Source organism: Perissodus microlepis, chromosome 18, assembly GCF_051167445.1.
Source record: "Perissodus microlepis isolate ML-2025 ecotype Zambia chromosome 18, ASM5116744v1, whole genome shotgun sequence".
Classification (NCBI taxonomy): domain Eukaryota; kingdom Metazoa; phylum Chordata; class Actinopteri; order Cichliformes; family Cichlidae; genus Perissodus; species Perissodus microlepis.
In genome coordinates this window covers 8,168,676-8,195,000 of record NC_140478.1, presented here as the reverse complement: position 1 = coordinate 8,195,000, position 26,325 = coordinate 8,168,676, and the positions used below count along the sequence as shown (strand labels likewise).

Sequence of the window (26,325 nt, the reverse complement as noted above, 5' to 3'; positions counted from 1 at the left end):
TACGGAAGCTGCCCCATCCACACCCCACCTCACTACTGTGCATTAGTTATTATTCTTTTTTTTATTTTTTTGCTCTCTTCTACAGTGTGTATTTTGTCCCTGTCCCCCTCCCCTCACCCCCACAATCAGTCTCAGCAGATGGCTGCGCCTCCCTGAGCCTGGTTCTGCCAGAGGTTTCTTCCTGTTAAAAGGGAGTTCTTCCTTCCCACTGTTGTCACGTGCTTGCTCAGGGGGGGTCATCGGATTGCTGAGGATTTCTCTGTTATTCTGTTATTCTCTCTGAAGTCCAGGGTCTTCATCCGACCCTGGACTTCAACAAGGGCCCCAGTCCATGAACTAGCCCCACAGCCCACAACATGATGAAGTCTTCACCAAATTTGACAGTGGGTAGCAGGTGTTTTTCTTGGAATGTGGCGTTTCCTCTGCCATGTAAAGTGCTTTTTGTTATGACCAAAACACTCGATTATTTCATCAGTCCAAAGCTCTTTCTTCCTAAATGAATCTATCTTTTATTTTGACAGCAAATGCGCACCTCAGGACCATTTATGTGCAGCCCTGGTTATAGTTTCCTGTGCATTTCAAACATTTTTTTTTTAATATTTAAAGTAACATGGCTGCTATGAGGCCAGCTAGGATCCCTGTGGACATTGCCCTACAAATGATCCAGGACGGATGGGATGAAGAGCCCATCGGAGGCACTGACTCAGAATCTGACATCTAAGATATAGAGGACCCAGACTATTGTCCCCCCCCCCCACCACCACCACCCACTGAACAAGGCCAGTCAGATACAGAGGAGTCCTCTGATGAGTCTTCTGAGGAGGAAATGGATATTGAGTCTAACAGAATGAGCCCCTCTTACTGCTCTAGCCACAATATTCTGAATTAGTCGGCCAGGGCTTGCACCTGGGTTTAGTACTTTCTCCCCAGTAAATGCATGGAAGATGTTCATGTCTGATAATTTAATAGAAGAGGTGCTGACACGCACAAACATAGAGGCACAAAGAGTAGCCACAGACAGGGGAAAAGAGTGGAAAAATGTAATCAAACATCCTGGCGTTCATTTGATTGACCATTCTTGCAGGAAGTGAGAAGAACTGGGATGTACCAGTCGGTGTGTTTTTTGGGAGTCCTCTGCATAACCAATTGTACAAGGCCACTATGTCAATTCAAAGATTTAAAGATATTCGCCCTTTCTTGCACATTGATGACAAGAAGACCAGAGCCTACCGACTGAAAACAAACCACATGGCAGCTTTCTGCTACATATAGGACCTGTTCCTGGTTAACTGCAGGCAGAAATTCATCCTCAGTGATTGTGTTACAGTGGATGAACAACTTGTGCCTTTCAGAGGGAAGACCCAGCTTCTGCAGTATATGCAGAGCAAGCATACAAAAACTGCAATTTCTTAAAATTAATGAAAAAATAAATAAAAATGCAAAGGGCCTCATGTCACAAACATGTTTTATGAGGAATACCTGGAATATGAAAATATTACAACTCTTTGTTTTAAAGATTTTGAAGAATAACAACCGAGTTTATAGCAAAATGCATTGTTTCTATTTGGGGTCATTTTTGACCGCACTTGTGGAAGAGTGTAGGTATTGGTAGGTTGTGCATCCAAGGGTTAAATACCTTTTCTTATGATTGGACACATCTGTATTTAAAGTTCAAGACTTAACAAGCTAATTTTGTTGTGTACCCAATTTTTTGCACAGCAGGTTTTTACATTAAATTTCATACAAGTAAATACTGCTTCACTAAAAATCTTTTTCTGGAAAACACAGCAGTACTCAGATATTCCTAGAAAATAAAAGACATACCACTGTCATCTTTTTTGGTGAAAACAGAGAATTATTATGATGCTGAGAGGAGTTAGCAAATATTTTCGTGTGAGTGTAAATACTATTTAATTAATTTAAATAAATGTTTCTGAGCTCCATGGAACAGGTTGGATCAGTGTTAGATTTTAGTTTTTTCCCCTTCCAGCCCAAAAAGGTTAGATTATTTTGGTTTATATTTACTGTTCATCTTATCAACAAATTTGTGTATATTTTCAACCTAACCATTTGATTCATTAAAACTGTATTTTTGAGCAATGTCATTTTTCCTCAACAAAATGGTCCTAATACAAGTCCCACAGCGATGGAGCAGTCAGCAATGTTGACTTGTCGCAATAAAGCTTAAACCAGTTTGGTTGGGCTCTTTCTGCGTGGAGTTCACAGGTTGCATGTTTTCTCTCACAGCACCAAGACATACAAGGTTAACTGATATCATTCTAAAGTGATTGTACAAGGATGTATAAATTGACATCCTGCCTAGTAATCAAAGGTGTACGGGTGTAACATATGTATTTGCAGCTGTTACAGATATAGATTAGTTAAAATTTCACATCAATGTTTCCTTTAACTTCGCAGAGATATTCCCACGTGATGCTTCACTGAAACCAAAATGTTACCCATAGATCTCAAAGACCCCCTGTGGTTTCTCATTTTACCCCCCACCCAAAAAGACCTGCTGTTTCAGAGGGTTTAGAGGTAACCTGAACTCCACCGAAGTATCCTCAATGAAGGGCTACTGAAGAGTCTTCTTGCAGGTTACAACCCTCGCACTTTCTATTTTACAGCTGCACAGTAACAAACGTACAAAGACACAAACTCCGCTCCAGACTGTTTTATTTTTGGATGTTGAGGACATGTCCAGCTCGGTTAAATGATAGAAAACAAAGTCCCAAATCCACCAGCTATCATGGTCGCTGGTTTACTGGTCCTTCAACTCCTTCAGCCTCCTGATAGCGGACTTGACTGTGACAGCAGATGTTGTGCTGCAAGAGAAGTTGGGGGGGGGGCAAAGAAAATTATTAGCTTCTACAAACACAACATTCTCAATGTTTTTGAAGGACGGACACGTTGCTCTGTAGTGAGAACCACTTTGGTTTTTGTGAACTCGCCAAGAACATGAACATTCACTTTTCTTTTAAGCCTTTTAGCATCAACGGAGAAACAAGCATTTCCACTTAAGTTATTGTTTTGTTACTTATTAGACTGAATGCAGTGTTGCTGTAATTCATTTTTCTTTTTTAAACTTGCTGCTATCTATCCAGCCTCTGCCTTTCCTACCTGCTGGTTTCTGTCCAGGTTACTACTGTGCCAGTTCTTGATACTAGTAAGCTCCTTCTCTAGAGAAGACCTTGGCCAACAGCCTGATGCACTCAAGCACGAAATTCTTGGACTCAAGTTGTTAACAAGTCTTCCTCCTGCTATCTGGAATCTAACGAAACCATGTGGAGAACTGGTTCATGTGCCACAGTCGAGCAAAACGCCTACCATCACCAGCGGCAGGCCAAGATACGTAGAGCTGGAGTATCAGAAGCCATTTGTCATGCACCATATAAATGCAAACTGCATGTAAGAAAGTGTGTGCACAGCACAAAGCTGGACACATACCCTTTAAATGATCACTCAGGCTGAGTAGATTGAATTTCAAAGTTTAATTAGGTCTCTAAGATGACTGGATACTTTTTTCAAAGTAATGTAGTGAGTGATATGAATGTTCACTGAGTCAACTCTGGCTTATTTATTTTAGATGGACACAATTATTTACACCTGATGACCATTAAAGGCTTTAACACATCATCACACAGGTGTTCTGAGTGTAGAGGGGCACAATCAATGCAGGTGGAGGGTGAGCAGAAAACAAACAAAGAATCCTGCTTTCTCCGTGGGCACACTGTCACCCAAGTTATAAAAACTTAATGATGAGAAGAAAAAAAAAGAGAAACAGCTGAGGGAATTTTTGAACCCCTTTTCTAATCATGACTTCAGCGTCTGCAGCTGTCGAATGACAGAATTAGACCAAAGAGGGAAAGTAACCTACTTGTAAGTCCAGGCACCTCCAGCCACTGTCTTTCTACAGGACCCACAGTGCCAGATTCCAACAGCCCTCCTCTTCATCTTGGTCTGTAAATACAAATTTGCATAGTGAGAACACAAAAGTGGAAACTGTCAACTTATCTGGACACATCCTTGAGCACTACAATTATGTAAGGTAAGCAGCGTAGTCTGCAGAAAGCATTTCTAACACTCCAACACTGACCAGGTCTTTGCTACTGTACATTATGTGGGTGGTCTCCACTGTTGTCCTTACCTTTCCGCAGAAAGAGCAGGTGTACTTAGCATGCTGGGAGATTTCAATTTTCTTCACCATCTTCCTCAGCGACGCGCCATAACGCGTGCCATATTTACCAACGATCCCCACCTTCTTGGTGCGCTTGGCCTGTGGATAACATGAACACAGTGAGAAAATACAGTAACCATGGGATTTTGTGGTTTAAAACTACAAGCAAATGGCTTCAGCATTCTGACGTTACTACTACAGGAAGAAGTGTCGGGAGAAGCGCCCAGGGTGGCCCCAGAAAGTGAAAAAAAAAAAATTACTTCTGACTACAATCCTGCAAAATCTAAGCAACAAGGGTGAAGAAGCTGCTGTCACCATTAGCCAGCCAACATAAGCTTCCTTTCAGCAGGTTAGCCAAAATGCTAACTAAAGTCAACTGAGCAGTTCTCGTTTAACTGTATCAAACGACCACTTTTTGGTGGGGCATTACACATTTCAGTTCAGACTTATTTAATTGTGGACGCTCAAAAGACCGGGACTTAAGGAGCTAGTGTCAGTAACCTGCCCGGTACTTGGAGCTCACACAGTTTAGCAATGGTGGCCGCCATTTCTGTCTCAATGGAGAATGAAAACATCGTTTTTACTGCTGATCCAATCCCAAAACGGACATAAATGAAGGCTAGGTATGGCAAAAAAGGTAAACACGAAACCTCCTAATAAGCGATTATATCATTTATAGCAGTGAAACTGTAAGATTGACAAGGATTAGGATCGGAACAAGCTCTGCTCACCATCGTTTCAGTGGGAGACGTAGGTCCAAAGAGGGATTGCTTAACGCGCAGGCGCGATTTACTCAGTCCGTTCACGCTGCATTCTGGGACTTTGAGTTTTCGTAAAACGCAGACATTGTACAAAAACGTAAAAGTTCGCTTACGATAATATATATAAATATATTTTTTAGCTCTGGTATTATAGATTTTTTGATAAAACAGCGTATTTTACGGAAAACTATAAATAAAAGATATTAACCCGTTACTATGGACGCTTAAGCTGATATGCGCATGCGTATTAATGTGGCGTACGACAACATCCCTGCGGCTGCGAGTTGAAGTGTTTGGTCAATTAGCTTGTCACGATGTGGCTTTTGTTGTTTGTGAATATTTAGCCCATTGAAAATATTATTAATTTAAAAGGAAGTTAAATGTTTTGCTATGAAGCTAACACGGAAACTGGTTCTTGCTAAGGCGAAGGCCTCCGACTTGGAGAGCGTGAAAAAACTGAACTGCTGGTAAGTGCATCCATTTTGGCATACCAGTAATTTTGTTGCCCTTTTAATTACATAGTGATCATTGACGTGAACAGGTACCATTTGTGTTGTGTCTCCTATCTGTGGTAACGTTAGGTTACATCTTATTTTTGCAGGGGATGCAACTTGACTGATGTGAGTAGCAAACTTGGATGTAATGTTTACTCTGACAATTAATTTAGTGTTCATACTTAATGAAAGTTGAATGGATTCATGTGTCTTCTCAGATTTCTATCTTCGCTCAGATGCCAAACATTGAAGTGCTGACACTGAGGTAGGTCCCTTTGCCACACACATAAAATCATATCACAGTCACAAATGCACAGACTCATTTGGGACGACCCAGTAACACCAGGCTATGATTCTTTCATCTGTCTGCAGTGTCAACAGCATCTCGTCTCTCTCTCCTCTGGCTGGCTGTCTATCTCTGAGTGAACTCTACCTGAGAAGGAACATGATCCCCTCGCTCTCTGAGCTCTCTCACCTGAGACCGTTAACTCGTCTCAGAGTGCTCTGGCTAGCTGAGAACCCCTGCTGTGGAACCGATGCCACCCAGTATCGCCTCACAGTGCTTCGCTGCCTCCCTCGTCTCCAGAAACTCGATAACCAAGGTGACTGTGTGATGTTTTGGGGCCACACTACCCTCTGCTTACCTCGACTGTTTAAGCACTTTATTAGCAGCCACTCATCTTCCTCATGAAAAAGTTGAGGTTGAAAATCAGTGTCAGATCTAGGAAGTTGAATTGAAGTCTGACTCTTACTGTAGCTATTCTTCTATGTTTCCTGTGTACAGTAGTGACAGATGATGAAATTTCACTGGCTCTCATGGAAGGTGAAGAGGTCACAACACCCCCAGGTAGTATCCAGAACCAGCATACAACCAACGGACTTCAGGATGCAGAGACAGAGAACGACCCTCTAAACTACAACATGGAGGAGACAAAGTAGGTCTTGTGGCCTGAAACAACTTATAGTTTGCAGAACATGTGGAAACTGTAAAGTAAAATTAACAGAAGAAAATATTTCTGTTAACTTTTGTTTCTAGCAAAATCAGAGAAGAACTGGGAATGAAGCCACTTTCCAGAGACAAGTTCTCTTCCCTTTCCTCTCCATCAACCAGAGAAAGCAAACCAATCAAAAAGGTAGCTCCTCTCATCACTGTGTCCCTTAAAATTTTTGTGGGCCTGGACTCTACTAAAGTAGCTTTGTATGACTCACAGTTCAAACAAACGCTCCTCTGTCTTAGGCTGTAGCTTGGTGCCGCCTTTCAGTTCACAGAATGTCTGAAACGAGCTGCCTTGCCAGCTTTCTTCTGATTGGCCACCCCTCATGATCAAACGTTCAAGCATAGAAAGTATATAAAAGATGTGTGTAACCGCCTCAGTTGTTTTCGGGACTCTGTATTTTGGAGCCTCCACTTTAGCTCTATGGCGATCTAGATTTTTCCACCATTTGGTTGGCATTATCAGCTGATGCTAGCAGCAGCATTTATAAGCTGTATATGTGTATCTCACAAAAACACATAACAAAAAATGAGCATTCAGTAACAGACTAAGAAAACTGTGCAATTTACTGTGCTAGCTATATCTTCACAGCAGACCATATCATTTTTTCAGACAATTTATTTAATTATGGCAACAACTGACCAATACAATAGAAATGTACAGTTCAGTGTCCCAAACTAGCAACGTTGAAGTCTAAGCAACCGAGTCCACGCCACTAACTTAAGGGCAAATGCAAATGGGTGAGTTATTGTTGGGTACTAGATTAGTCAATACTGCCATAACAGTACTACTGTGCCCCTTTTTTTTTTTTTTTTTTTTTTTTTTTTTTTTGCCTTTGGAGCATATTACCCTCCTAAGACCCGAACTCTTCCACGGCATGCATTTTTAACTTCTCTTTGATATTTGGGCATATTGGGACACGATGAATATAAAAACAAATTACCAGATTTTTTTTTTTTTTACCTAATTTTTGTTTCCAAGTGAAATGAGAGCCACATATGAGGATATTTAAAAATATACGTTTAAAATTTCGATAGAACAGTAGCAGTATAATGTCCTCGTAAGTAGATATCAGGCCCTTGTAGAGCAAAATTGAGTATTTTGGTCTAAATAACCCAAAACGTGATGTCCACATATGTGGATGCCAGGTCCTAGGAGGTTAATGGTATTCTCTAAGAAATAATATGATCGGGTGCATAGTTGCATAGCACTAATTAGCAGTTATGTGTTTCTTTGTGGTGCACTGATACTGTTTATGGATCCAGTTTGCTAACCAAGCTTGGTAGCATTAGATGATAACTTGGCACTCCATCCTGTTGGTGGAATAATATCACTTAGAGTAGTATGTAGGCTGAGCTTTAAGGTTATAGGACTGCATGCCCTATGCAGATGATTACTTGAAACTGACCTTGCCTAATATTAGCATCCAGCACTGCAGGTGTGTATATAGGACAGATGATGTGGAAAAGCATAATAGAGCCAATAGATCTATTTATATTGTGAAATTCATTCAAACCTGGAATGTTTGGTTTGTAATCTGCCAGCTAACAATAAAACTTGTGTTTCCAGTCGCACGCTCTTGATGCCGTTTTGCTGCTGCTGAAAGATTTGGATGAAGAGGAGCTTCATGTTGTACACACCGCCACACAGAACAGACTTCAGATGTACACACTGGACTCAGAAAGGCTTACAAAGACACAGCAAACACGGAAAACAGCTGAAATCCAACATTGATACGTTTCACAGCATGCGCTCAGGGCTAACCCCATCCTTCCACATTTAACACTAAGCTCAGGTTCATAAAAGGTGCCCACTTTGTCCCATTAACATCTGCCTGCAATATGCATGGCGTGTGACTACTTCAGTTCCAGCTTTCACGTGTGGACTCATCAGTTCCCCTGCTGTTTTTTTACAGCTGCATGCCTTATTGCTTTGTAAGAACAAAAGATTGTATGTTTTGCTAAATGTAAATCTATTTCTGTAAAGAAAATAAACAGCAATGCATTAACTTTAAATGTTTTTATTTACATAGATGTTGGCTGTATATGTGAATGTCAGAGGTGCAAAAAAATACATTTAATCTATAATTTAAACTGTTCAGAACCCTGGGGCTCACATCTTATTCCAATGTAACTGTGCTGCTGCACATCTGCGGGAAGAGATGATTCATAAGTCTGAAGTCTCGTCCACTCAGTCACCCTCTTCGTTCTCCAGGAAATCCATCAGCGTGCTTGCATCCACAGCAACAATCAGGTACTCTACTCCATCTGCTCCCTGAAGCAAAGCAAATAAATGTGATAAGCACCAGGTACTGCAGACACTTAATGAATGAGAGTTGGGGAATTCTAAAGTGGAAGTCCACCTTGCGTGTCCGTATCAGTTTGTGGTCTCTGAACTCGGTCAGCTGAGTCCTCAGCGTGAGGTCAGAGTTCACCAAGAATGCCTCTCGACATCGCTGGTAGAAATCCTGGAATGACAATCCTGCACAGAGGACAAACTGATTACAAACTGCACTAGAAAACGGTGACATAAAAGCCGGATGTGAATGCGCACCTGCGTATGAAGGATTATCTTTGTTTTCCAGCTGGAACTTGACCAGCAGTTTAAAGATTCCTCTGCAAAAAGAAAAACAAGCAGTTGAGTTTTTTTTCCCCCCCAACAGCTCTGTACATAATGAGAGACATCAGACTCAAACAGAATTTAGAACAGAAATCAGAAATGAGTGAATAAAGTCACAGCAAAGACAATGGTTGTGCTGCCCTAAAGCCAAAAGAAACAATATCATTCTCAACAACAAACAACCATATTCCCTATGAGTATATACTTACTATTTTTCTTGGCTTCAGTGTCCTGGTAGAAAAATACTTGCTGTGTTGTCACTCTTGAAATAAAAGCTTCATAAACTCTTTGAAAAGCTACAAGTTTTGAAGCACTTCTCACAATAAGATTTGACTGTTGAGTCTGTACATGCAGTTTTTTGAAACTGGTCTGGGCCCATCTAAGACCACAGGTGAAAACACCTCTTGACCTTCTGCAGTTTGCACACAGACCAAATCTGGGAGTGGATGAATGATTGCAATCATCTATATTTACTCCCAACTAGATAATAACAGCTGCGTGGTGAAGATAACCTTTCTTTGATTTCTCAAGTGCCTTTAATATGTTTCAGCCACTGCTACTCAGAGACAAGCTACAGGAAATGTCAGTAAACACGTTCATCTCATCCCAGCCTGTGACTGCTGACCGAGGCTTTGGTTCAATCATCTTTGCAGAATTGTTGTAATTCAGCCAGGTAATTTCACAGCATCTGTATCGGATTCAGGTCAGTCTTCATTTTGTTTTTCTGAAGCCATTCAGATGTGGACTTGCTGGTGTGTTTTGGATCATTATCCTGCTGCAGATCCCAAGTGCTCTTCAGCTTGAGGTCATGAAAAGATGGCCGGACATTCTCCTTCAGTATGTTTTGGTACACAGCAGAATTTATGGTTCCATTTACCACAGCAAGTCTTTCAGGTCCTGAGGCAGCAAAACAGCCCCAGAGGATCACACTTCCACCACCATATTCAACTGTTGGTATGATTTTCCTTTTCTGATATGTTGTGTTACTTTTACACCAGATGTAATGGAACACACACCTCCCAGAAAAGTTAAACTTTTGTCTTTTCAGTCCACAGAGTATTTTTCCAAAAGTCTTGGGGATCATCTGGGAAAACTGAAACAAGCCTTTACGTTCCTTTTATTCAGCAGTGGTTTTCGTCTTGGAGCTCTGCCATGCAGCCCATTTTTGCCCAGTCTCTTTCTTATGGTGGAGTCATGAACACTGACCTTAACTGAGGCAAGTGGGGCCTGCAGTTCTTTGGATGTTGTTCTGGGATCTTTTGTGACCTCTTGGATGCGGTGCTCTTGGGGTAATTTTGGTAGGCCGGCCACTCCTGGGAGGGTTCACCACTGTTCCATGTTTTTTTGCCATTGGTGGATAACAGCTCTCACTGTGGTTCGCTGGAGTCCCACAGGTCCCACCTCTTCCAGACTGAGAGATCTGAATTATTTCATTTCTCATTTGTTCCTGAATTTCCTTGGATTGTGGCGTGATGACTGGCTTTTGAGGATCTTCTAGTCTGCTCCACATTGTCAGGAAGGTCCTATTTAAGTGGGTTTGGATTTTTCCCCTTAATAAAGAAAACCTTGATTTTGAAAGTGCATTTTGTATTCACCCGTTTTATCTTTGTCTAATATTTAAATTTGTTTTATGATCTGAAAACTTTAAGTGGGACAAACATATAAATAGGAAATTAGGAAGAGGGCAAACACTTTTTACACCACTGTATTAGTGATGGGCAGGAGTGCAAAACACTATTGGATGATTTTGTGGAGTGGACTGGGAGGAATCACAAAGAAGCTAATATGCGAGCTAACATTTCTCATCTGATATGTCATATTTAGATCCTAGTATTTCAATAACTCATTAGCACCTCATTAAGATCCTCCCATGGCTCTCTCCTTGTTCATTTAGACAGAAGATTAAAAACAACTACCCAGTAGGTCTTTGGAGTTACCTTGCATTGGGTGTTAAGCTGCGAAGCACATGTGTGAGGGAGGACAGAGCCAGAGCGCCAGTCTGCTGCACCAGGAGGGAGTTTTCATACGATGTCTCCTCCGAGTAGTGCTGGAACGTCACACATTCCCACCACAGCCAGTTAAACTGGCTCTGCTTAAACTGGTCCCACACTGAAAACAAGCAGGATGTATTCAGGATAGATTTCAACAGAATTACCACCTCAGTGCAGACTATTATGAACACCCACCCAGTGGAGCATTGATGTGGTCTAAAGAAGCCACCATGTGCAAGTTTGGCAGGGATGCCAGCTGCCCCAGTGCACTCTGGGTCTTCTCTCCTCGCAGCATGGGTCCGTCTATATTATGGATGAGCAGGTACACGTGCAGATCTGGGCCTGTGAGGACATCGGTGTAAAACATGCGGTACAACCACACATGCTTGGGATGCACAGGAGTTTGATGGGCTTACTGTCTTTTAAGGTCTGGGAGATAAACTGGATCTGGTCCGAGGGGGTTCGGAAAGTTCCCTGGTGATCCAGAACCTCACACGTCAGCGCGTTTAATATCTGTGAGAATTAAATTTTCATGATCAGGGATATTTATTTTATTATGCAATTTATGCAAAAATATTTTCATGTGTGTGTGTATACTGACTGATTTAAGAGTAATGGAAGGGAAAAATCCATTAACCACAAGGTGAATTTCTTGCGACAGATGAGACTCCCTGAAGTCTTCCAGCAGAGCTTTTTTGCTTCCCAGACCGTAGACCAGCACGCTGAATCCCAGCCTACACACAGACAGGCACAGACACTTTGTACTGCTCTTAAAACACCAGAAAATGCACACAACTACGTTGCAACCTCACTTACTGTAACTGTAACATCCATTTGCTAAAGTGGATTCTGTGTTTGTCGTGCAGCTGCTGGATCTCTTTTGAGTAGCAGGATTGTTTCCCCTCTAGAAGTCGGACCAACTTTTCCTGCAAAAACAAAAATAAAGATAAATTCACACTAAATCTATTAGGAAAGCAGCTCATTTACAATGTTTCAAAATGCAGTTAAAAACAAACCCTGTCAAGTTTAGGGGTGTTCAAACGCTCCAGAGTTCGGTCTGACGTCAACACTTTCGAGCTGCCGTGAGCTTCGAAGTACTCCTCAACCATACTGGGCTGGTTCTGAGGTTCAGGCGTGCTCTTGCTCTTCTTGGCAGGAGTCTTGTAGAGAGCTGCTGATAAACCTTTACTGGGTGTTCTCGGGGTGGTCACGTTCTCTTTATCCTCTTTCTTTCCTTTCTGCTCTTCCTCCAGCCCATCTTCATCCTCCTCCTCACCCGAGTCAGAGGGTGAAAGCTCACTGTCGCTGTCTGACCGCAAGCTCGGAGCTAAAAAACCAAACAAACAACCAAAACATTTAGATTAGAGGAAAGGTGAAATTTCACTTAGAATGAATTGAATTATTCCCAGTCAGACTCACTTGCTATTCTCTTCCTGAGCCTGTGTGGTGTTGTAGAGACAAACTGGACCTTTTTGCTCTGCCGTTAAGTAAAAATAAAATAAAATTCTTAAGTTGGCACCAGAGGTTGCTGGCTTTGGACTTTAAGAGGTTTAAAGGTTTCTATGGTCTCACCTTCTGTGGTGTTCTGCTTTCACCTCTAAGGTCTGAAATAGAAGAAAAGAAAATACTTAACTGTGTGAAAATGAGGAAAAAGATGAGTATACGGAAAAGATGATGAACGTTTATTGTACTCACTCCGCCCCGTTCGACTGGGGGTTGAGGGTTCAAAGTTTGGGGTCACGCTGAAGCTCACGCTTTTTCCAGGAGTCCGAGCCAGCTCACTTGCTGTTTATGAAAAGTGTGCAACACAAAACGAGCATATATGGTGTCTAAAGAAAGAACTGGTAGGAGATGTATAATGTGCAAATGTTTTCCGATCTATGTGAGAAGAGAATGGAGGCTCTCACCGGTTTGGGCCATGCTGTGGCTGCGTTTGACTTTCTGAAAGGTAAAGATGGAGGATCCAGCCACTCTTGACAAGCCATCTTCATCTTCTGTAAATCCAAGAGAAAACTGGTCATTTTAAAATGAACTTAAAAAAGAAAGAAAGAAAAAGCCTCAGATATTTTTCATGCATTTATACGAAGCTAAAATTTCACAGCATTATGAATGTTCAAATTTCCCACCAAAAATTATTTTAAAAAGATATTTTTAAACTCATGTAATCAAACAACCTATATGCCAGTATTGATAAGCATATAATATGTCAATATCAGTGATATAGTCCATCTTACAAACACACTTAATGTGTGCAATGGAGTGAAACGGAGGTGTACAGAAAGTCTCCTGCCATAATCATAAGTACCTCTGTGACATGAATATTTTTTACAAGGCTTTTGTAGGGATTTGAGCTAACTATATGCAGTCTCTGTCACTAAATTGAATTTCAGCTGGTGAACCAGCACTTGCTAAATTCCACATTTGTACTTTGCCTGACTGTGTAGACTTAGAAAATCAGCCAACGTCTGTCTGCATTTTTCCAAACGTATTTGGGTAAATCTACAAAGAGCAGTAAAGTGTAAAGCAGTAAAGAGCTGAGTCGGCAGCATCGTCAGCTGATCACGGTCTGTCTGCAAAGAAAACAAACCTCCCGGTGAAGAAAGTCATTACCCCTGCTCAGCACTCACCTTCTGCGTTATCTGTTCCTAAAGCTTGGACATAATCCTGCTCATCGTGGACTCCATTTTCATCCCCATCATGTTCCGCATCCTCTCTGCATCCTCGTCGTCCAGCCGGGCTCTTAAACTTTACCATCTTCTGAACGGACCCGGCGATGCTCTGCGCACCTTATGGAGGTACGCACAGTACAGAAAACAGAGTCAGAGAGACACAGAAGTGCTCGTAAACTAACATTTCTACAGTAGCAGAGCATCCATACCCCCCTGCTTGTCCACGATGTGCTCCAGGACATCGCCATCCCCGATGAACTTCACCTCCAGCACACTCATGACTAAAGATAACAACGACAACCAGCGCGACTTTAGTTAGTTGCTCGTAACACTACAACATATAATTTGCTTTTCAGAGGTGTAGATGCTAACGCAGGTTTTCAGTCAGTCCGTTTCTATTCACGAACAGTGTGGGGCGGCCATTCTTCTCAAACAGCGAGAAGCAGCCCTGCTTCAATCAGCGGCCACACGCCGAAAGTCCAAATAAAAGTGCGAAATAAAAACAGAAACAAAAACGCGTCTAAAGCGACACAACTTACTGTACAGCGTCAGTACCGCCACACGAAAATGTAAACACAACTTTCACACAGTGACAGCAAGGCAGTGTGCTGCTGGGACAAGTTTCCGCGCCATCCCGCTGAAGTTTTTAAACCACGTGACAAGTGAAAGGTCATTCAGTGGCCAACTGGAACGCTGCTTCCAGCTAAAACCACATTTCCCAAAATGCACTTCGAACATCAGCTCAGTCTGTGCGACTAAAACCCTACAGGGGAAGGGTTTTTACCGACTGATTAATTATTATATTTTCAATAAGCAATGTAAGTTACTATTAATGCGAATGATGTATTTTCTGTAATATTAAAAAAAAAAAAACATTTATCACCAAGATATTTTTTACGTGTCCGTTCAAACGCTGGCACTTATTTATTCATAGATTACAGAAAAATAGAAGATTAAAGGGGACCAAGAAAATCTTTATTATGATAGAAAAAATAAATCACAAAAGTTTGCAGTTGTATATAAAAGGTCATTCATAAACATTTATTAGCATTGGTATTAACAGCTTATAGCACAAGTGATATGACTTTCTATTAAGTCATAACTAGCTAGGTCTCCTTGTAGGCAGTGAAAAACAGGTGCAGAACACAAAAATTAATTTTAAAGACATAACATTAGTGGAACATGGTTTCTGTTACAGTATGAAACTTCTGAAGCCCACAGTAAGAATATTTTCATTAATTATATGTTTTACCATCAAGATGGCACATCTCACTAACAAAGAAGGAATCGCTGTATGTGTTTCTAATGTGTAAATAATTTGGAATGAGTCTCTATATATCTCATCTGTCCCAAAGAGACAAGAAGGGGGAGACATCGTCCCGCTCTTCACCACCCGCGAGTGGGCGTCCACTTCCCTACCAGACGACCCTTGGAGTGTACATGGTACACAGGATGCATCGCTGCTGTTGCACATGACTGCAGAAAAAAAGGCATTGTCTGACAACAGGAAAATGTACAATAAAACTGATGTGTCAATAAGATGTACTATAAATCATTCAATACTAACGTGGTAGGGAATCAGTGTGAGCAGAGAGCCCAGGGGGTATTTGCTGTAGTCCAGTTGTCCTGAGATGGGCTCCACTCGTCCATGCTCCTGGGTCATAGACAACAACCTGGAGGGACACGCCAGTCACATTTAACATTGGTACTGAGAGTAAAAGAGAAAAAAGATACTAAAATAGACTGAGATTTTTTTTTTTTTTTTAAAGCATTACTTGAGGTTTGGATGCCCCTCGATCACAGCGTATCCAGTGGGAAGTTTTCCAGCTCCGTCCAAACTGAGAGAGACAAGCAAGAGTAGGTGAAAGGTTAAGTTACATGGTTGTTCCAAAACAGAGCTTACACTGATGATAGCAGTGATGAGTAAAACAATAAACAGAACTTAGGGGACAGGTATTAGCTCCCATTGAATGAAGTTGAACCCACCTGATTCCAGCCCATCCACAGTCAATCAGGAGCTGGTTCCTGTGTGGACAGTGACCGATGACTCTTGTGAGAACCCTCACAGCCACGTCCTCCAGACAGCATGAGCCAATCATAGACTGCTGCACATCTGCATGCCACAAACATACATTTAAAAGAAATTGTTATTTAAAGGCCCTTTTGAAAAATATATTTTAAGTGTGACATGTCTCCCGACTATTCCTCAGCTCAAAATACCAATAAGGTCATTTATCCTGCCATACCTATAGACTTGCAAAGAAAAGCGTCTGGACTTCTTTAAGTTACTTGAAGACGTTTCACCTCTCATCCGAGAAGCTTCTTCAGTTCTAAGGTCAAATGGTGGAGAGTCCTTAGAACTGAAGAAGCTTCTCGGATGAGAGGTGAAACGTCTTCAAGTAACTTAAAGAAGTCCAGACGCTTTTCTTTGCAAGCTCCTTTGACTACGATGACCTGGATGACTGAGAACCTTCACAGACATACCTATAGACTGTTTAATAAACCTCTGCTCCAAACAGGCTGTTTCACCACCTGTAGCTTTAAATGTTGTCGGGTCCCGAAGTCAACTAGAAACATGTCGGGCAAGTAGACAAAACTAAGAGGCAGCTATGTGTCATGACCTTAAGAGGACAGTACTGTCGGGGACTGTTTTTATAGGGCAAAGGGCTCTTTTGATTCTGCGCTTCCCATCTGATGTGAAGTCAAAGGGCATGGTCTTTGTCATGTTTACTGAGTCACGCTGGGGACATTGAATATACACAGCAAATAACGAAAAAGTGGATTTTACACGCCACCTTTAAACTAGGAAACAGTGGGTCTATGTGTACACACCATAGAAGACGTAGTTTCCTGGGTGGACCTCGCTCAGCTGCGCCATGTCTTTGACTGGATGGCTACAGGAAGGGGTGGAGCCAATGCTGGACTTACAGGTGATGCCAACAGCCCTCAGTCTGATACAAAAAAATCCCAAAACAAACAAACAAAAAACCAGTTGAAAGTTAATGCAGAATTATTCTCCCAGATGGCTCCAAAAGAGAGTCAATCACACCCATGAGAAAATGATCAAATTTAGAGCAGAAACATGTTTACAGTCTGGTGCAAAACATGGGATACATCATTTTTAGATATGATGTATGATTTATTTGTTGCTTCTGGAAACAAAGCTGCGTGACTCAATACAAGAAACCTGTGGGCTGTGAAACCAAAACAAAGATGTTAAAACAGCTCATAAAAACTAATTTTCAAGAGTATGAGCAACAGCTGTTATGTCGTGTGCGTTCTTAAATAGCCAGTGAGATAAAATTATTGATTAGAGCAGCTTTAATGAGTCAGTGTATTTTTTTAAGCTTTCAGCTTACTTTTCCATGAACTGCAGAGTCAGTTTGGTGGTTTCCTGGGCAACAGCCTGTATTTGCTCAACTCCTGTGCAGTAATAGGTATTCCCACAGTGGGCGTACACTCCTGTAAGTTCCACGCCCTCCGTCTTAGCGATGGCTTCAGCCAGTTTGAGCACTCCTGGCTCTGAGTGCAGGACGCCAGCTATGACAAAGAGCCGACACATGATCAATCCTCATGTTAACAGAGAAGTGAAGTGTAGCTCAGGCACTTATGATTAAATCTATTGCGGTTTCCCTGCACGTTTACCTCTCCCATTGCCACAGTCGAGTTTGAGCCAGACATGCCACTGCCGGCCATCTTTCAGGGGTCTTTTTCGGAGCTGCTCCAAAGCATCAGGATGGTCCAATAAAATCTGGAAGAGATCCAGTCTCTCTGACAGGGCTGCACAACGCTCTACCTAAAGACACACAGAGACATACATTAGAAATGGCACAGAGAGCACAGCTGGGACATTAACAACTAACAAATATAAAACTGATGAGAAATTATGTCAAAGTAATGGCATAGAACTGGAGCTATTTTACATGCAAGTGCTATGGCGATATACATGTATCATATATTTACATATATGTATTGTTGCTAGTGATAATATTACTAAATATGATTCATAGTTGATACATTTTCAGCAGGCTCAGTTATTAATGATATATTTTTTCTATTTCTAATGTTTTACAGCTTTTATGATTTCACAGAATATAAAACAAGGACACATTTAAAGTGTGAGCTGAGAGAACCTTATCAAAGGGAATAGAGTAGGCATAGAGGATGTCATCATATCCATGGTCAGCATAGAAACGGGCCTCTGCCAGGGTGGAAACCACTATGCACCTCTGTGATCCACCCGTCATAATGTCAGCACACTCACTAGACACACACAGAGACCTCATCAGAATCCTGTATACACAGCAAGTCTGTAAGCATGTGCTGTGTGCGTGTCTATGCATGAGCGTATGAATCCATACAGGGTTTTGTGGGTCTTCATGTGTGGACGAAGCTGGACTCCCAGTTTCTGGCAGCGCTCGATCATCCTCTGGGCATTCCTCTTCGCTTTCTCCACATCCACCACAAAAGCAGGAGTACACAGGGCTGAGAGAGGATCTCCCTCCATACTGGCAGCACTGGAGTGCACACACACACACACACACACACACACAGCACTTCAGATATTTCCCATGCAATTAAATTCTTTTGCATGATTGGCTCAACCAGCATATTTCAATAGTTATATTTATAAGTATCTGCTATACATGCACGAATTAGCAAGTAAACTTCATTACACTTGGGTGTAGTTTTGCAACGTCTCTGATTATGTAATGCAGCGCACTTTGAACTTTGACAACACTAACTTAAACTTAAACACTAACTTTACAAATGCACTGCAACTCATCAAATCGTATGTGATCCAATTCACTGTTCAAGCAGTTTTTTATTCCTCCTCTTTTTGGTACTATAAAGACCTTCCGATAATATTATCGTGCATCATAACGATAGATAGAATAAAATCATACTGCTTTCGAATCTGCATAATAGCGTTTGTGAAACATTGAGGGAACCACCAGCACATTAACAAGCATCGGAAACAACAACAATAACAACAAAAAATGCAGACAAATGCAGCACAAACCACAGTTTACCTTTTCAAAACAGCAAATCTGTTTTTTCTATGGAAGTTCCGATCACATTACTACGGTGTCCTCGAGGAGTCAAAAATAATGAAAAAAGTACAATCAGGGAGAACCTTTTGCAAATCATAAAATAAATCATAGAAAAAACATCCAATAATAATTGTAGCATAGTAGCATATAATACAGTAGCAGGAACAGAGCAGGAGGGAAATAGAGAGATAGCGAGCCAGGGACAACAGCAAGAGAGAACATCGTCACGTTAGAAAGGTGTAGTCATCATCCACAACTATTTTCAGTTGCGGATGATAAAGGATTCAAAAAGTTTATCCATGCAGTGAATCCTATGTATTCGATTCCAAGCAGGAAAACACTCTCCCAAAAATCATCCCAGACCTATATGACAGAGAATGTGCATCTTCTTCTTGTTTTGCATATTTTAATTTATGTTTTATTGTGCTGTGGTTTGCAGTGTTTTGTGTTGTTTCACTTGAAATTTGTTTAAAAGGAAAAAGCAGAAAATTTAAAAAGTTAAAAGTTGAAATGTAAATAGTTTTTTTGTATTTTATAATTTATTTATTAGATTTTATGTGGAGTGAATAAATAAAAGTATACTTACGGTGGCCCCTAGAGACAAAGCAGTACAAACTCCAAAACACAATGGAAATGCTCCAGGATCATAGTGGCTACACAAGCCAGGAAGTACTAACGACCAGATTTGGTGTGGTAGTAACAGGTAAATGGACTTTTTTGTTTTTAAATCATTTTAATATATATGAGTGTTTGTGTATACATACACAAACAATACACATATGTTTCAATTGTGTAATTTAAGGTAGCTCTGTTTTGAAAGTTCAGTTAATGCAAGCAATGTGTTTTGGAGTCTAAGGTCTGTTGATGGCTGCATCGAAGCATTTTTTTTTGTTTTTGATGCAAGCTACCCAGAGTCATGCGCCCAGCTTGGGAATTCCTTCACACTGTCATCTATCCCAGGAACAGATGAATCCCAGGACATGAACCAAATATGATCAAATGAATGAGGGCTCATTTAGCTATGATGTAAGCATAAAATGTTGCTCATAAAGGTGCATGAAATGATCTTAGAGGGAGATTCCCTCTTGGCACTTTTCCAAAGTGTTGATGTATGTGCTGAGATAATCATCAATTCATCAGTTTTTTAAAGTTAAGATTTTTTTAAATGTGATTTGCTCTAAAAACAGAGCAGGCATTACATATCATGTCTTCATCTGTGTTTACATGCATTTGCATGTGCTGTAACCAAAAGACTGATTTGAAGTAATGAATATAATATAATGAATTATATACTTTTTTTAAAGTTGTATTTTACTTTCATTGATAGATTTTTATGAATTTGCTGTCTATGTTCAGGTATCATATGGCAATAAAAAGATTTTTTGAGAAAATCTGTTTTGAATCTAGTTTTTATAAATTTAATTTGATAATAAGAAGAAATCTTAACCCAAACATTAATGGTAATTTAACCCATGTGATGGGTTCTGACTTTCAACACAATTTTTGGTAACCTCAACTTTACAGATTGGTCAGTTTGGCAACATTTAGGAGATTATATACCAATATATGTGGATATATGTGGATTCTAAATATCACATTATAGTTTACATACAAATATCCTGTCATCCTGTATCAATGTGAGGTCAGAGGTCAAATGTACAAATGAATACCTGTTGTCTGTGACCTACTCCTACAGAAGCTGTGTGTAATCAGAGTAAAACATCTGCCATATACAATAGTTGTCACGGTCTGGCTGGCAGACCGTGGGGAGATGGGGAAATAGGACCCAAACGCCGGACTCTTCAGTGCAACAGTGTTTATTTACAAGGTGGTGAAGTAAACAACAATAAATCCCCAGTTTCCCAGACTCCCGTGTAGTGTCTTCTTCCCAAAAGTCCCCGTGTAGTGCTCTCTGCCCCAATGTCCCTGCACTCCCCGTGCTCACTGCTCCTTCTCGTCCCACACTCCTCCTGAGGGGAAAACAATAGAGGCAGCCGTTACACACTTGTCCCAGCAGGCATACACTCACACTTGACTGTGCTAGAAGACTGACGTGTAGTCAAACGCAATAATCCAGCGTCGGTGGAAGCTCCATCGCTCATCTAAATAGCTCCCCCGAGATCTAGATGAGGAGCAGGTGTGCGGCCAGGACTTCGGGTGTGGCCAGCCCTCAAGTTAGGCCCCGCCCCCAGGGCTGAAGGTGCCTGTAACTTGGCCACAGCAGAAAGGCTATACACACACACATACCTACCTACATACAGATGTGCACAGGGGCAGTGCAGACAACACACCAAATAATAATAATAATAATAATAATAATAATAATAATAACAACAACAGTCATAGTCCCCACTGCCCACGGACCCCGAGTCCCCAGAGCCGGGTCCGTGACAATAGTTGCTACTAAAATCTTTGATTGAATACAATGACACACACACGTGTTCAGTCTAGGCTGAAAATGTAGACATTTGTGTGACAATAAAAACACGCAATATTCACAATATAATCTTTTTAGGATTTTATTAATTAAAAAAATCAATTTAGAGTGCCCAATAAGATAAGCTGTGTATTAGTTGACAAAAAACAAAACCCCAATAATCTGACAATTCCCTCTGAGCAAGCACTCGGCGACAGTGGGGAGGAAAAACTTTCTTTTAAAAGAAAGAAACCTCCGGCAGAACCAGGCTCAGTGAGGGACGGCCATCTGCCTCGGCCGGTCGTGGGGTTTATAAAATGACTTGTTAGCCAATTTAAAGAGTTTGATGTCAACTAATACACTTAAACTGTCCAAATAATTTTAAATAAATATTTACAGTCAATCCTGACGGATTGCTTACAGAACATTCATTTTGTTTTGTCTGTGTGCGAACCCGTAGCTCGACCCACAGAGGAAAAGAAGCTTGTGATGAAAGGTTGACTTTCCAGTATAGATACGGCATGCTCTTTGAAGACCTGAATAATGAGATCATAAACGTATCTGTGTTCCGATGACATCAATATCAGAATCACATCTGGGTCTTTCCATTTCTCTATGAGAGACTTGTAGACCATGCTACTGAGGAATATCACATGTTCAGCGGGGATTTGAATTTTTTTGATTCGCGGCCAAACTTTACCAAACAGCTGTTTGGAGATGGCATCGGCTTTTTCAGGAGAACAGGGTATCTCGGCAAATTCAACGACATGCTTCACCAAGTCCTCAATACAGACTTCCACAGAAGACCTGTATTTTTGAACTTCTTCAGCCGCGCTAAGGGCTGGATTCTCCATCAACTCGATCAAGTGCTTCTTAATTATACTGATCGTCAAGTTTTGCACTACCGGGTCCCTGTCATTCAGTAATACGATCAAGTGCTTGTCTTCGCAGAATGTTTTGTTGCGGAGCTCTTGGTAAATGGCCTTATCGAGACCTTTTAATTTTTTCTCATTAATATGCAGGTCTTTGATGCGGTAATCAGACATCACCTTGTCAAAGAGTAGTTTGTGAAGTTTAACTGAAGGTTTGTGGAGGGAAGGTTTTGCAGCATGTGAGAGCACAGCATGAATAAGTGTGCTCACATGCTCTTTTTGGTCAGCATCATAAGAGCTGCCTCTAACACCAGATGGTGATTTTTCCTCCGGTATTGGAAATATATTAGCTTTAAAGTCCTGTAAAAGTGTTATGGAGATCTTAGTTTCTGATGGCTGGTCTCCATCATCTTCAGTTTTTCCAAACCATGCGAATAGCCTTCTAAGTAGGCTTCGCTTCTTTCGGAAGAGGTGATCTTTGAATACAGAAATGACCACTTCTTGAGCTAGTGGTAGCGCAATGATAACAAGATTAGGTGGAATATCCAGGAGCTTTGTAATGTCTTTGAAAATTGCTTTTTCAAGACTTTTCACTCTATTTTGTTTGATGTTTAGAGTTTTTTCTTTAATTTGCGCCCACAGAGCCGGGAAGAGTTGCTGTTGAATTAAGTCTGTTGGCGGCACCTTTGCTTTTCTCGAGGCGCGTGCAATTACAGCATTTATGAGCTCTTTAACGAGCAGCTGTTGGTCCAACAGTTGAGTTTCCACGTTCACACCATCAGAAGTGGCAGAGGGTTCAGCCTCACACACCTCACACTCTGGAGAGGAATTGTTACTTTTGGAGTCCTTGGTGGGCTCAGCCACTGGTCCATTTTTTGGCCCCTCTGCTAATTCTGAATCTGATACCAGATCAGCTAAATGTGGATCTTCCCGATTCATGTGCTGGGTGGACGAATGGGGGCAGCACGCACAGTGTGTCGATTTCGCCCCGACTCCCTGTAAACTCATCTCCCCCAAGTTGACGCTCTCCCCTGGGTCGACATCAACCTCAAAGTCATTAATCATTGGCATGACCTCAGACATGGTGATATGAAACAATTCAGATGTAAACATGCCAAGTACCTGCTTGGTGTGTTCATCTGAGCACTCTTTTTTCAGTGCATGAAACTGTTCTTCTGTGATATTCATAAAGAAGTGTCTAATTCTGGATTTTATATTTTCCCTAACTTCAGTCAAAGGATTCATCTCTGTATTTGTATTGATGTTTTCTGTTAACTGATGCGCTCCGCTGTTGACGATGAGCTTAAAGCTTAAATAGGCTTAAATATTTAAGGATTTTTCTAACGCAACGTCACATAAGACATCAAAGGATCAAAGAGATTCTAGCGCTAAGCTCCGCCTACATCCGGTATGACGGCGGAACTTAGCGCTAGCGTTACCTAGCAACCGCTGTACGCACAACGACGATCCTCTGTTGTTGTGATTCAGTGAAAGTTGTGTGGATGTGAAACGTATAGCCTACTGGTGCACTGCTTTAACCCACACCAAATAGTTTTAAAATCCTTCGTTTAAAGTTAGAATGTGAAGCGACCCCCCCACTGCGTTGTTATCGGATTTCCATGATGGCTGGTGAGCTATGCTAATTTAAATGGCACACGGCTATCAGAATGGTCACGTGTCTGTCTTATTAAAGAACATTACAGGTGATCACGCGCGGTGAGTTACAGCCAGCAAGGAGTCAGGCAGTTTTTGTGTGCATGTCTGTGCACGTGGACATTTTTATAGCTTTGTTTTGTCTTCACAGAGTCGTTTTATCATTCATCCAGCGCACCACCCACCCTTTTTATTTATTTATTTATTCTTTAGCTTTTTTAAATGCTGATGGAAATAAAGCATTTGCCAGTTTCCCACAACTGCTTTTACTTCGAAAGCTGGGCCCGGAAGTATTATTTTATCCTGCAGTAATCCACAGGTCACATCGCTGCTTGGTGCCAGAATAATTATGCCGATGCACTAACCAAAAATGAAACTCAATGCTTTACAACCCCGTTGCCTCCATATATGAAAACAGCCCTTTAAGGTTAAATATTCAAATCTCAGACACGGATTCCCTGTCAGAATAAATATTTCAAGCTTTCTGTTAACCTGTCACCAAATTTACATTTTGAACATTTGATTTTCAGTATGATTGTTCAAATCTATAGATTTTGCATCTCTATCATAGATAGCTTGGCCAATAAAGGCCTGAAACTGTTCCCCAAGTGACTCCACCCCCCCCCCCCAAAAAAAGGCAGCACAGAGAAACCTGCAGCACTTTTGGCAGTAATAACTTGAAGCAATGATGTTCTGTATGATTTTATTGCTGTTTCACATCACTGTGGAGGAATTTCGGTCCACTCTTCTTTACAATGTTGCTTCAGTTTGTTGAAGTTTGGGGGTATTTGTTTATGCACATCTCTCTTAAGGTCGCACCAACGGATTTCCATCAGGTTAAGGTCTGAACTTTGTCATTGCATTGAGCTTCTGGAATACTCTTCCCCTGTCAGTGAGGGAAAGTGCAAGTCTCCCTATCTTTAAGAGTCACTTTTAAGGGTGGCTGAGGCACACGCAAACATGTGATCATGTTTAATTAATCATGCTTTATGTTGGATGTAAAAAGAGTTAGTGTATTACAAAAAGGGAAACAACTATTAGTGTAATGGGTCAGTGCAATATCAGGACAGTCAGGGCATGTGTGGGGTTTGTGCAATATAACTGATGTGTTTCCGTTATTGTTATCTGTATTGTCCTCTGTTTTCCACTCTTCTTGTCATTGTTTGTTCTAATTTAATGTGATCACTGCTTTTGTCCTGTTATATTTGTCTCTGTATGTTTTTTACTAACTTGTGTGTAACACCAACCTGCCAGAGGGTCTGCAGATGGAAATTAGCCCAAGGCTATAATCTGTATTAAACTGATGAGAAGCTGTGTTCACCCCAGAAAGCTCCCAGAAATTTGGGCAAATGTCTGCTGTGAAATTTTTAGCCAAACCAAATTGCAGGTCAGTTTCAAGCTGAAAATTATGCAAGTAGTCCAAACCGATCCTGAGATGCAGAAATGTTTTCACATACACAAAATTCAACGAGTGTGCCTCCAAACAAATTACACTTACAAATGCGTGTACCACAAACGATGAAAACAGGAACTGCAAAGTTGAGACTGAAAAGTGTTACAGTTAAAGTGATAATGTGACAGCTAGCCATTCAGCTGACTTATTGGTGACTGTAATAAATGCAGGTTTCATTATAGAAGAATATCAAGGAGAAGACAGATGGCAGGGAGTCAGAAACGGGGATGAAAGTGCAAGATGTTGAGGACAACTTATGAGCCCAGGCGTCAGGTGTGAACAACAACAATAACTGGGCTGTATTTAGGTGTAGAGATCACATGACCATCAAAGAGCAGTGTAAGAATGAGAGAAGATTAACAGGGGAGCAGAAAAAGAGGTTTATGGACACAAACTGGGAGAGGTGGCACGCTCAGCACACTAGACATTTCTCAGGAGGGTTGAGGACCCTGTTGTGTGAGCGAGGCTCCTGGTTCTTCAGGTATGTGTCATCAGGAAATGAGGAAGGCGTGGGCTCAGGCTCTGAGGGTGCCGAGACAGCAGCGGCAGTGGGAGCGGTTGGCTCTTCCTTGGCTGGTGCATCGGCTGAGGGTGCTGTTTGTCTTTCGCCACAGGCTGGCTGGCTTTGGCTTCGTGAACTTGAGGAACTGAAACAAACACGCTGACACGTGATGTCAAATTGGACACAGCCATCGTGACCTCATCCCCTGGTTATTGCACTCTGTGTTGTGTGTAGTGTGACGGACACCACCATGTTGATTTTTTTGGACCCAGAGGTGATCATAATTAGGTGGACCAACCAGCAACATATTTGGGCCTGCAGGCACTGCACCTGCCCAAAGTCAAGTCCAAGCCTACAAAAGATACAAAGTCCAAGCCTAAATGGAGAGACGCAGTTACTGTCCCTCCATTTAGGAGGGACAGTAACTCTCACAACCCCAAATTCCAACGTCGGTTTTGATTAAATGTAATCTTTTTTTAAATTAAACTACGTATGCTGTATGCATTTTGTTCATTTCTAAGTTGCATCAGCCAAAATACTGTCTTTAGTTAATAACATTTGAAATGATGAAGGCACTTGAAAAGTAACACAAAATTAGCTGTCTTTTCAGAAAAATACAAAAAACTTTTTGTGAGGGCACAAAACCCTGTTTACTCTTTCCCTCCACAC

The 26,325-nt window shown here is 41.3% G+C and overlaps 4 protein-coding genes across 8 annotated transcripts; 1 reads left to right on the top strand and 3 right to left on the bottom strand.

Moving 5' to 3' along the window:
• Positions 1-2,659: 2,659 nt before the first annotated feature.
• On the bottom strand, positions 2,660-5,028 carry rpl37a (ribosomal protein L37a). The gene is made up of 4 exons (XM_084912874.1): positions 4,909-5,028; positions 4,148-4,276; positions 3,878-3,960; positions 2,660-2,825 (listed from the first exon to the last, which is right to left on the bottom strand). The coding sequence occupies exons 1-4, from the start codon at positions 4,909-4,911 to the stop codon at positions 2,762-2,764; spliced, it is 279 nt and encodes a 92-aa protein (XP_084769000.1). The 5' UTR covers positions 4,912-5,028; the 3' UTR covers positions 2,660-2,761.
• Positions 3,932-8,435, top strand: cfap410 (cilia and flagella associated protein 410). Of its 5 annotated transcripts, none has more exons than XM_084912870.1 (8): positions 3,932-4,048; positions 5,362-5,405; positions 5,540-5,558; positions 5,651-5,697; positions 5,805-6,034; positions 6,217-6,367; positions 6,469-6,565; positions 7,997-8,435. In XM_084912870.1, exons 4-8 carry the CDS (start codon positions 5,669-5,671, stop codon positions 8,159-8,161), a joined length of 672 nt encoding a protein of 223 aa, XP_084768996.1. In that variant the 5' UTR covers positions 3,932-4,048; positions 5,362-5,405; positions 5,540-5,558; positions 5,651-5,668; the 3' UTR covers positions 8,162-8,435. The 5 variants fall into 5 exon arrangements, with proteins under 5 accessions (XP_084768996.1, XP_084768997.1, XP_084768998.1 ...); XM_084912871.1 differs by having other exon boundaries at positions 5,520-5,558; XM_084912872.1 differs by lacking the exon at positions 5,540-5,558 and having other exon boundaries at positions 5,669-5,697.
• orc2 (origin recognition complex, subunit 2) lies at positions 8,432-14,348 on the bottom strand. Its single transcript, XM_084912868.1, has 16 exons — positions 14,246-14,348; positions 13,916-13,987; positions 13,665-13,823; positions 12,945-13,031; positions 12,733-12,822; positions 12,610-12,641; positions 12,457-12,514; positions 12,054-12,364; positions 11,854-11,963; positions 11,639-11,771; positions 11,454-11,550; positions 11,233-11,379; positions 10,984-11,155; positions 8,981-9,042; positions 8,790-8,908; positions 8,432-8,701 (listed from the first exon to the last, which is right to left on the bottom strand). The coding sequence occupies exons 2-16, from the start codon at positions 13,983-13,985 to the stop codon at positions 8,618-8,620; spliced, it is 1,731 nt and encodes a 576-aa protein (XP_084768994.1). The 5' UTR covers positions 13,986-13,987; positions 14,246-14,348; the 3' UTR covers positions 8,432-8,617.
• Positions 14,349-14,650: 302 nt separating this feature from the next.
• On the bottom strand, positions 14,651-18,844 carry LOC146367166 (D-serine dehydratase). Its single transcript, XM_084913645.1, has 10 exons — positions 18,740-18,844; positions 18,068-18,223; positions 17,840-17,969; positions 17,352-17,502; positions 17,066-17,246; positions 16,539-16,657; positions 15,693-15,819; positions 15,482-15,544; positions 15,274-15,379; positions 14,651-15,182 (listed from the first exon to the last, which is right to left on the bottom strand). The coding sequence occupies exons 2-10, from the start codon at positions 18,211-18,213 to the stop codon at positions 15,093-15,095; spliced, it is 1,113 nt and encodes a 370-aa protein (XP_084769771.1). The 5' UTR covers positions 18,214-18,223; positions 18,740-18,844; the 3' UTR covers positions 14,651-15,092.
• Positions 18,845-26,325: the final 7,481 nt, after the last annotated feature.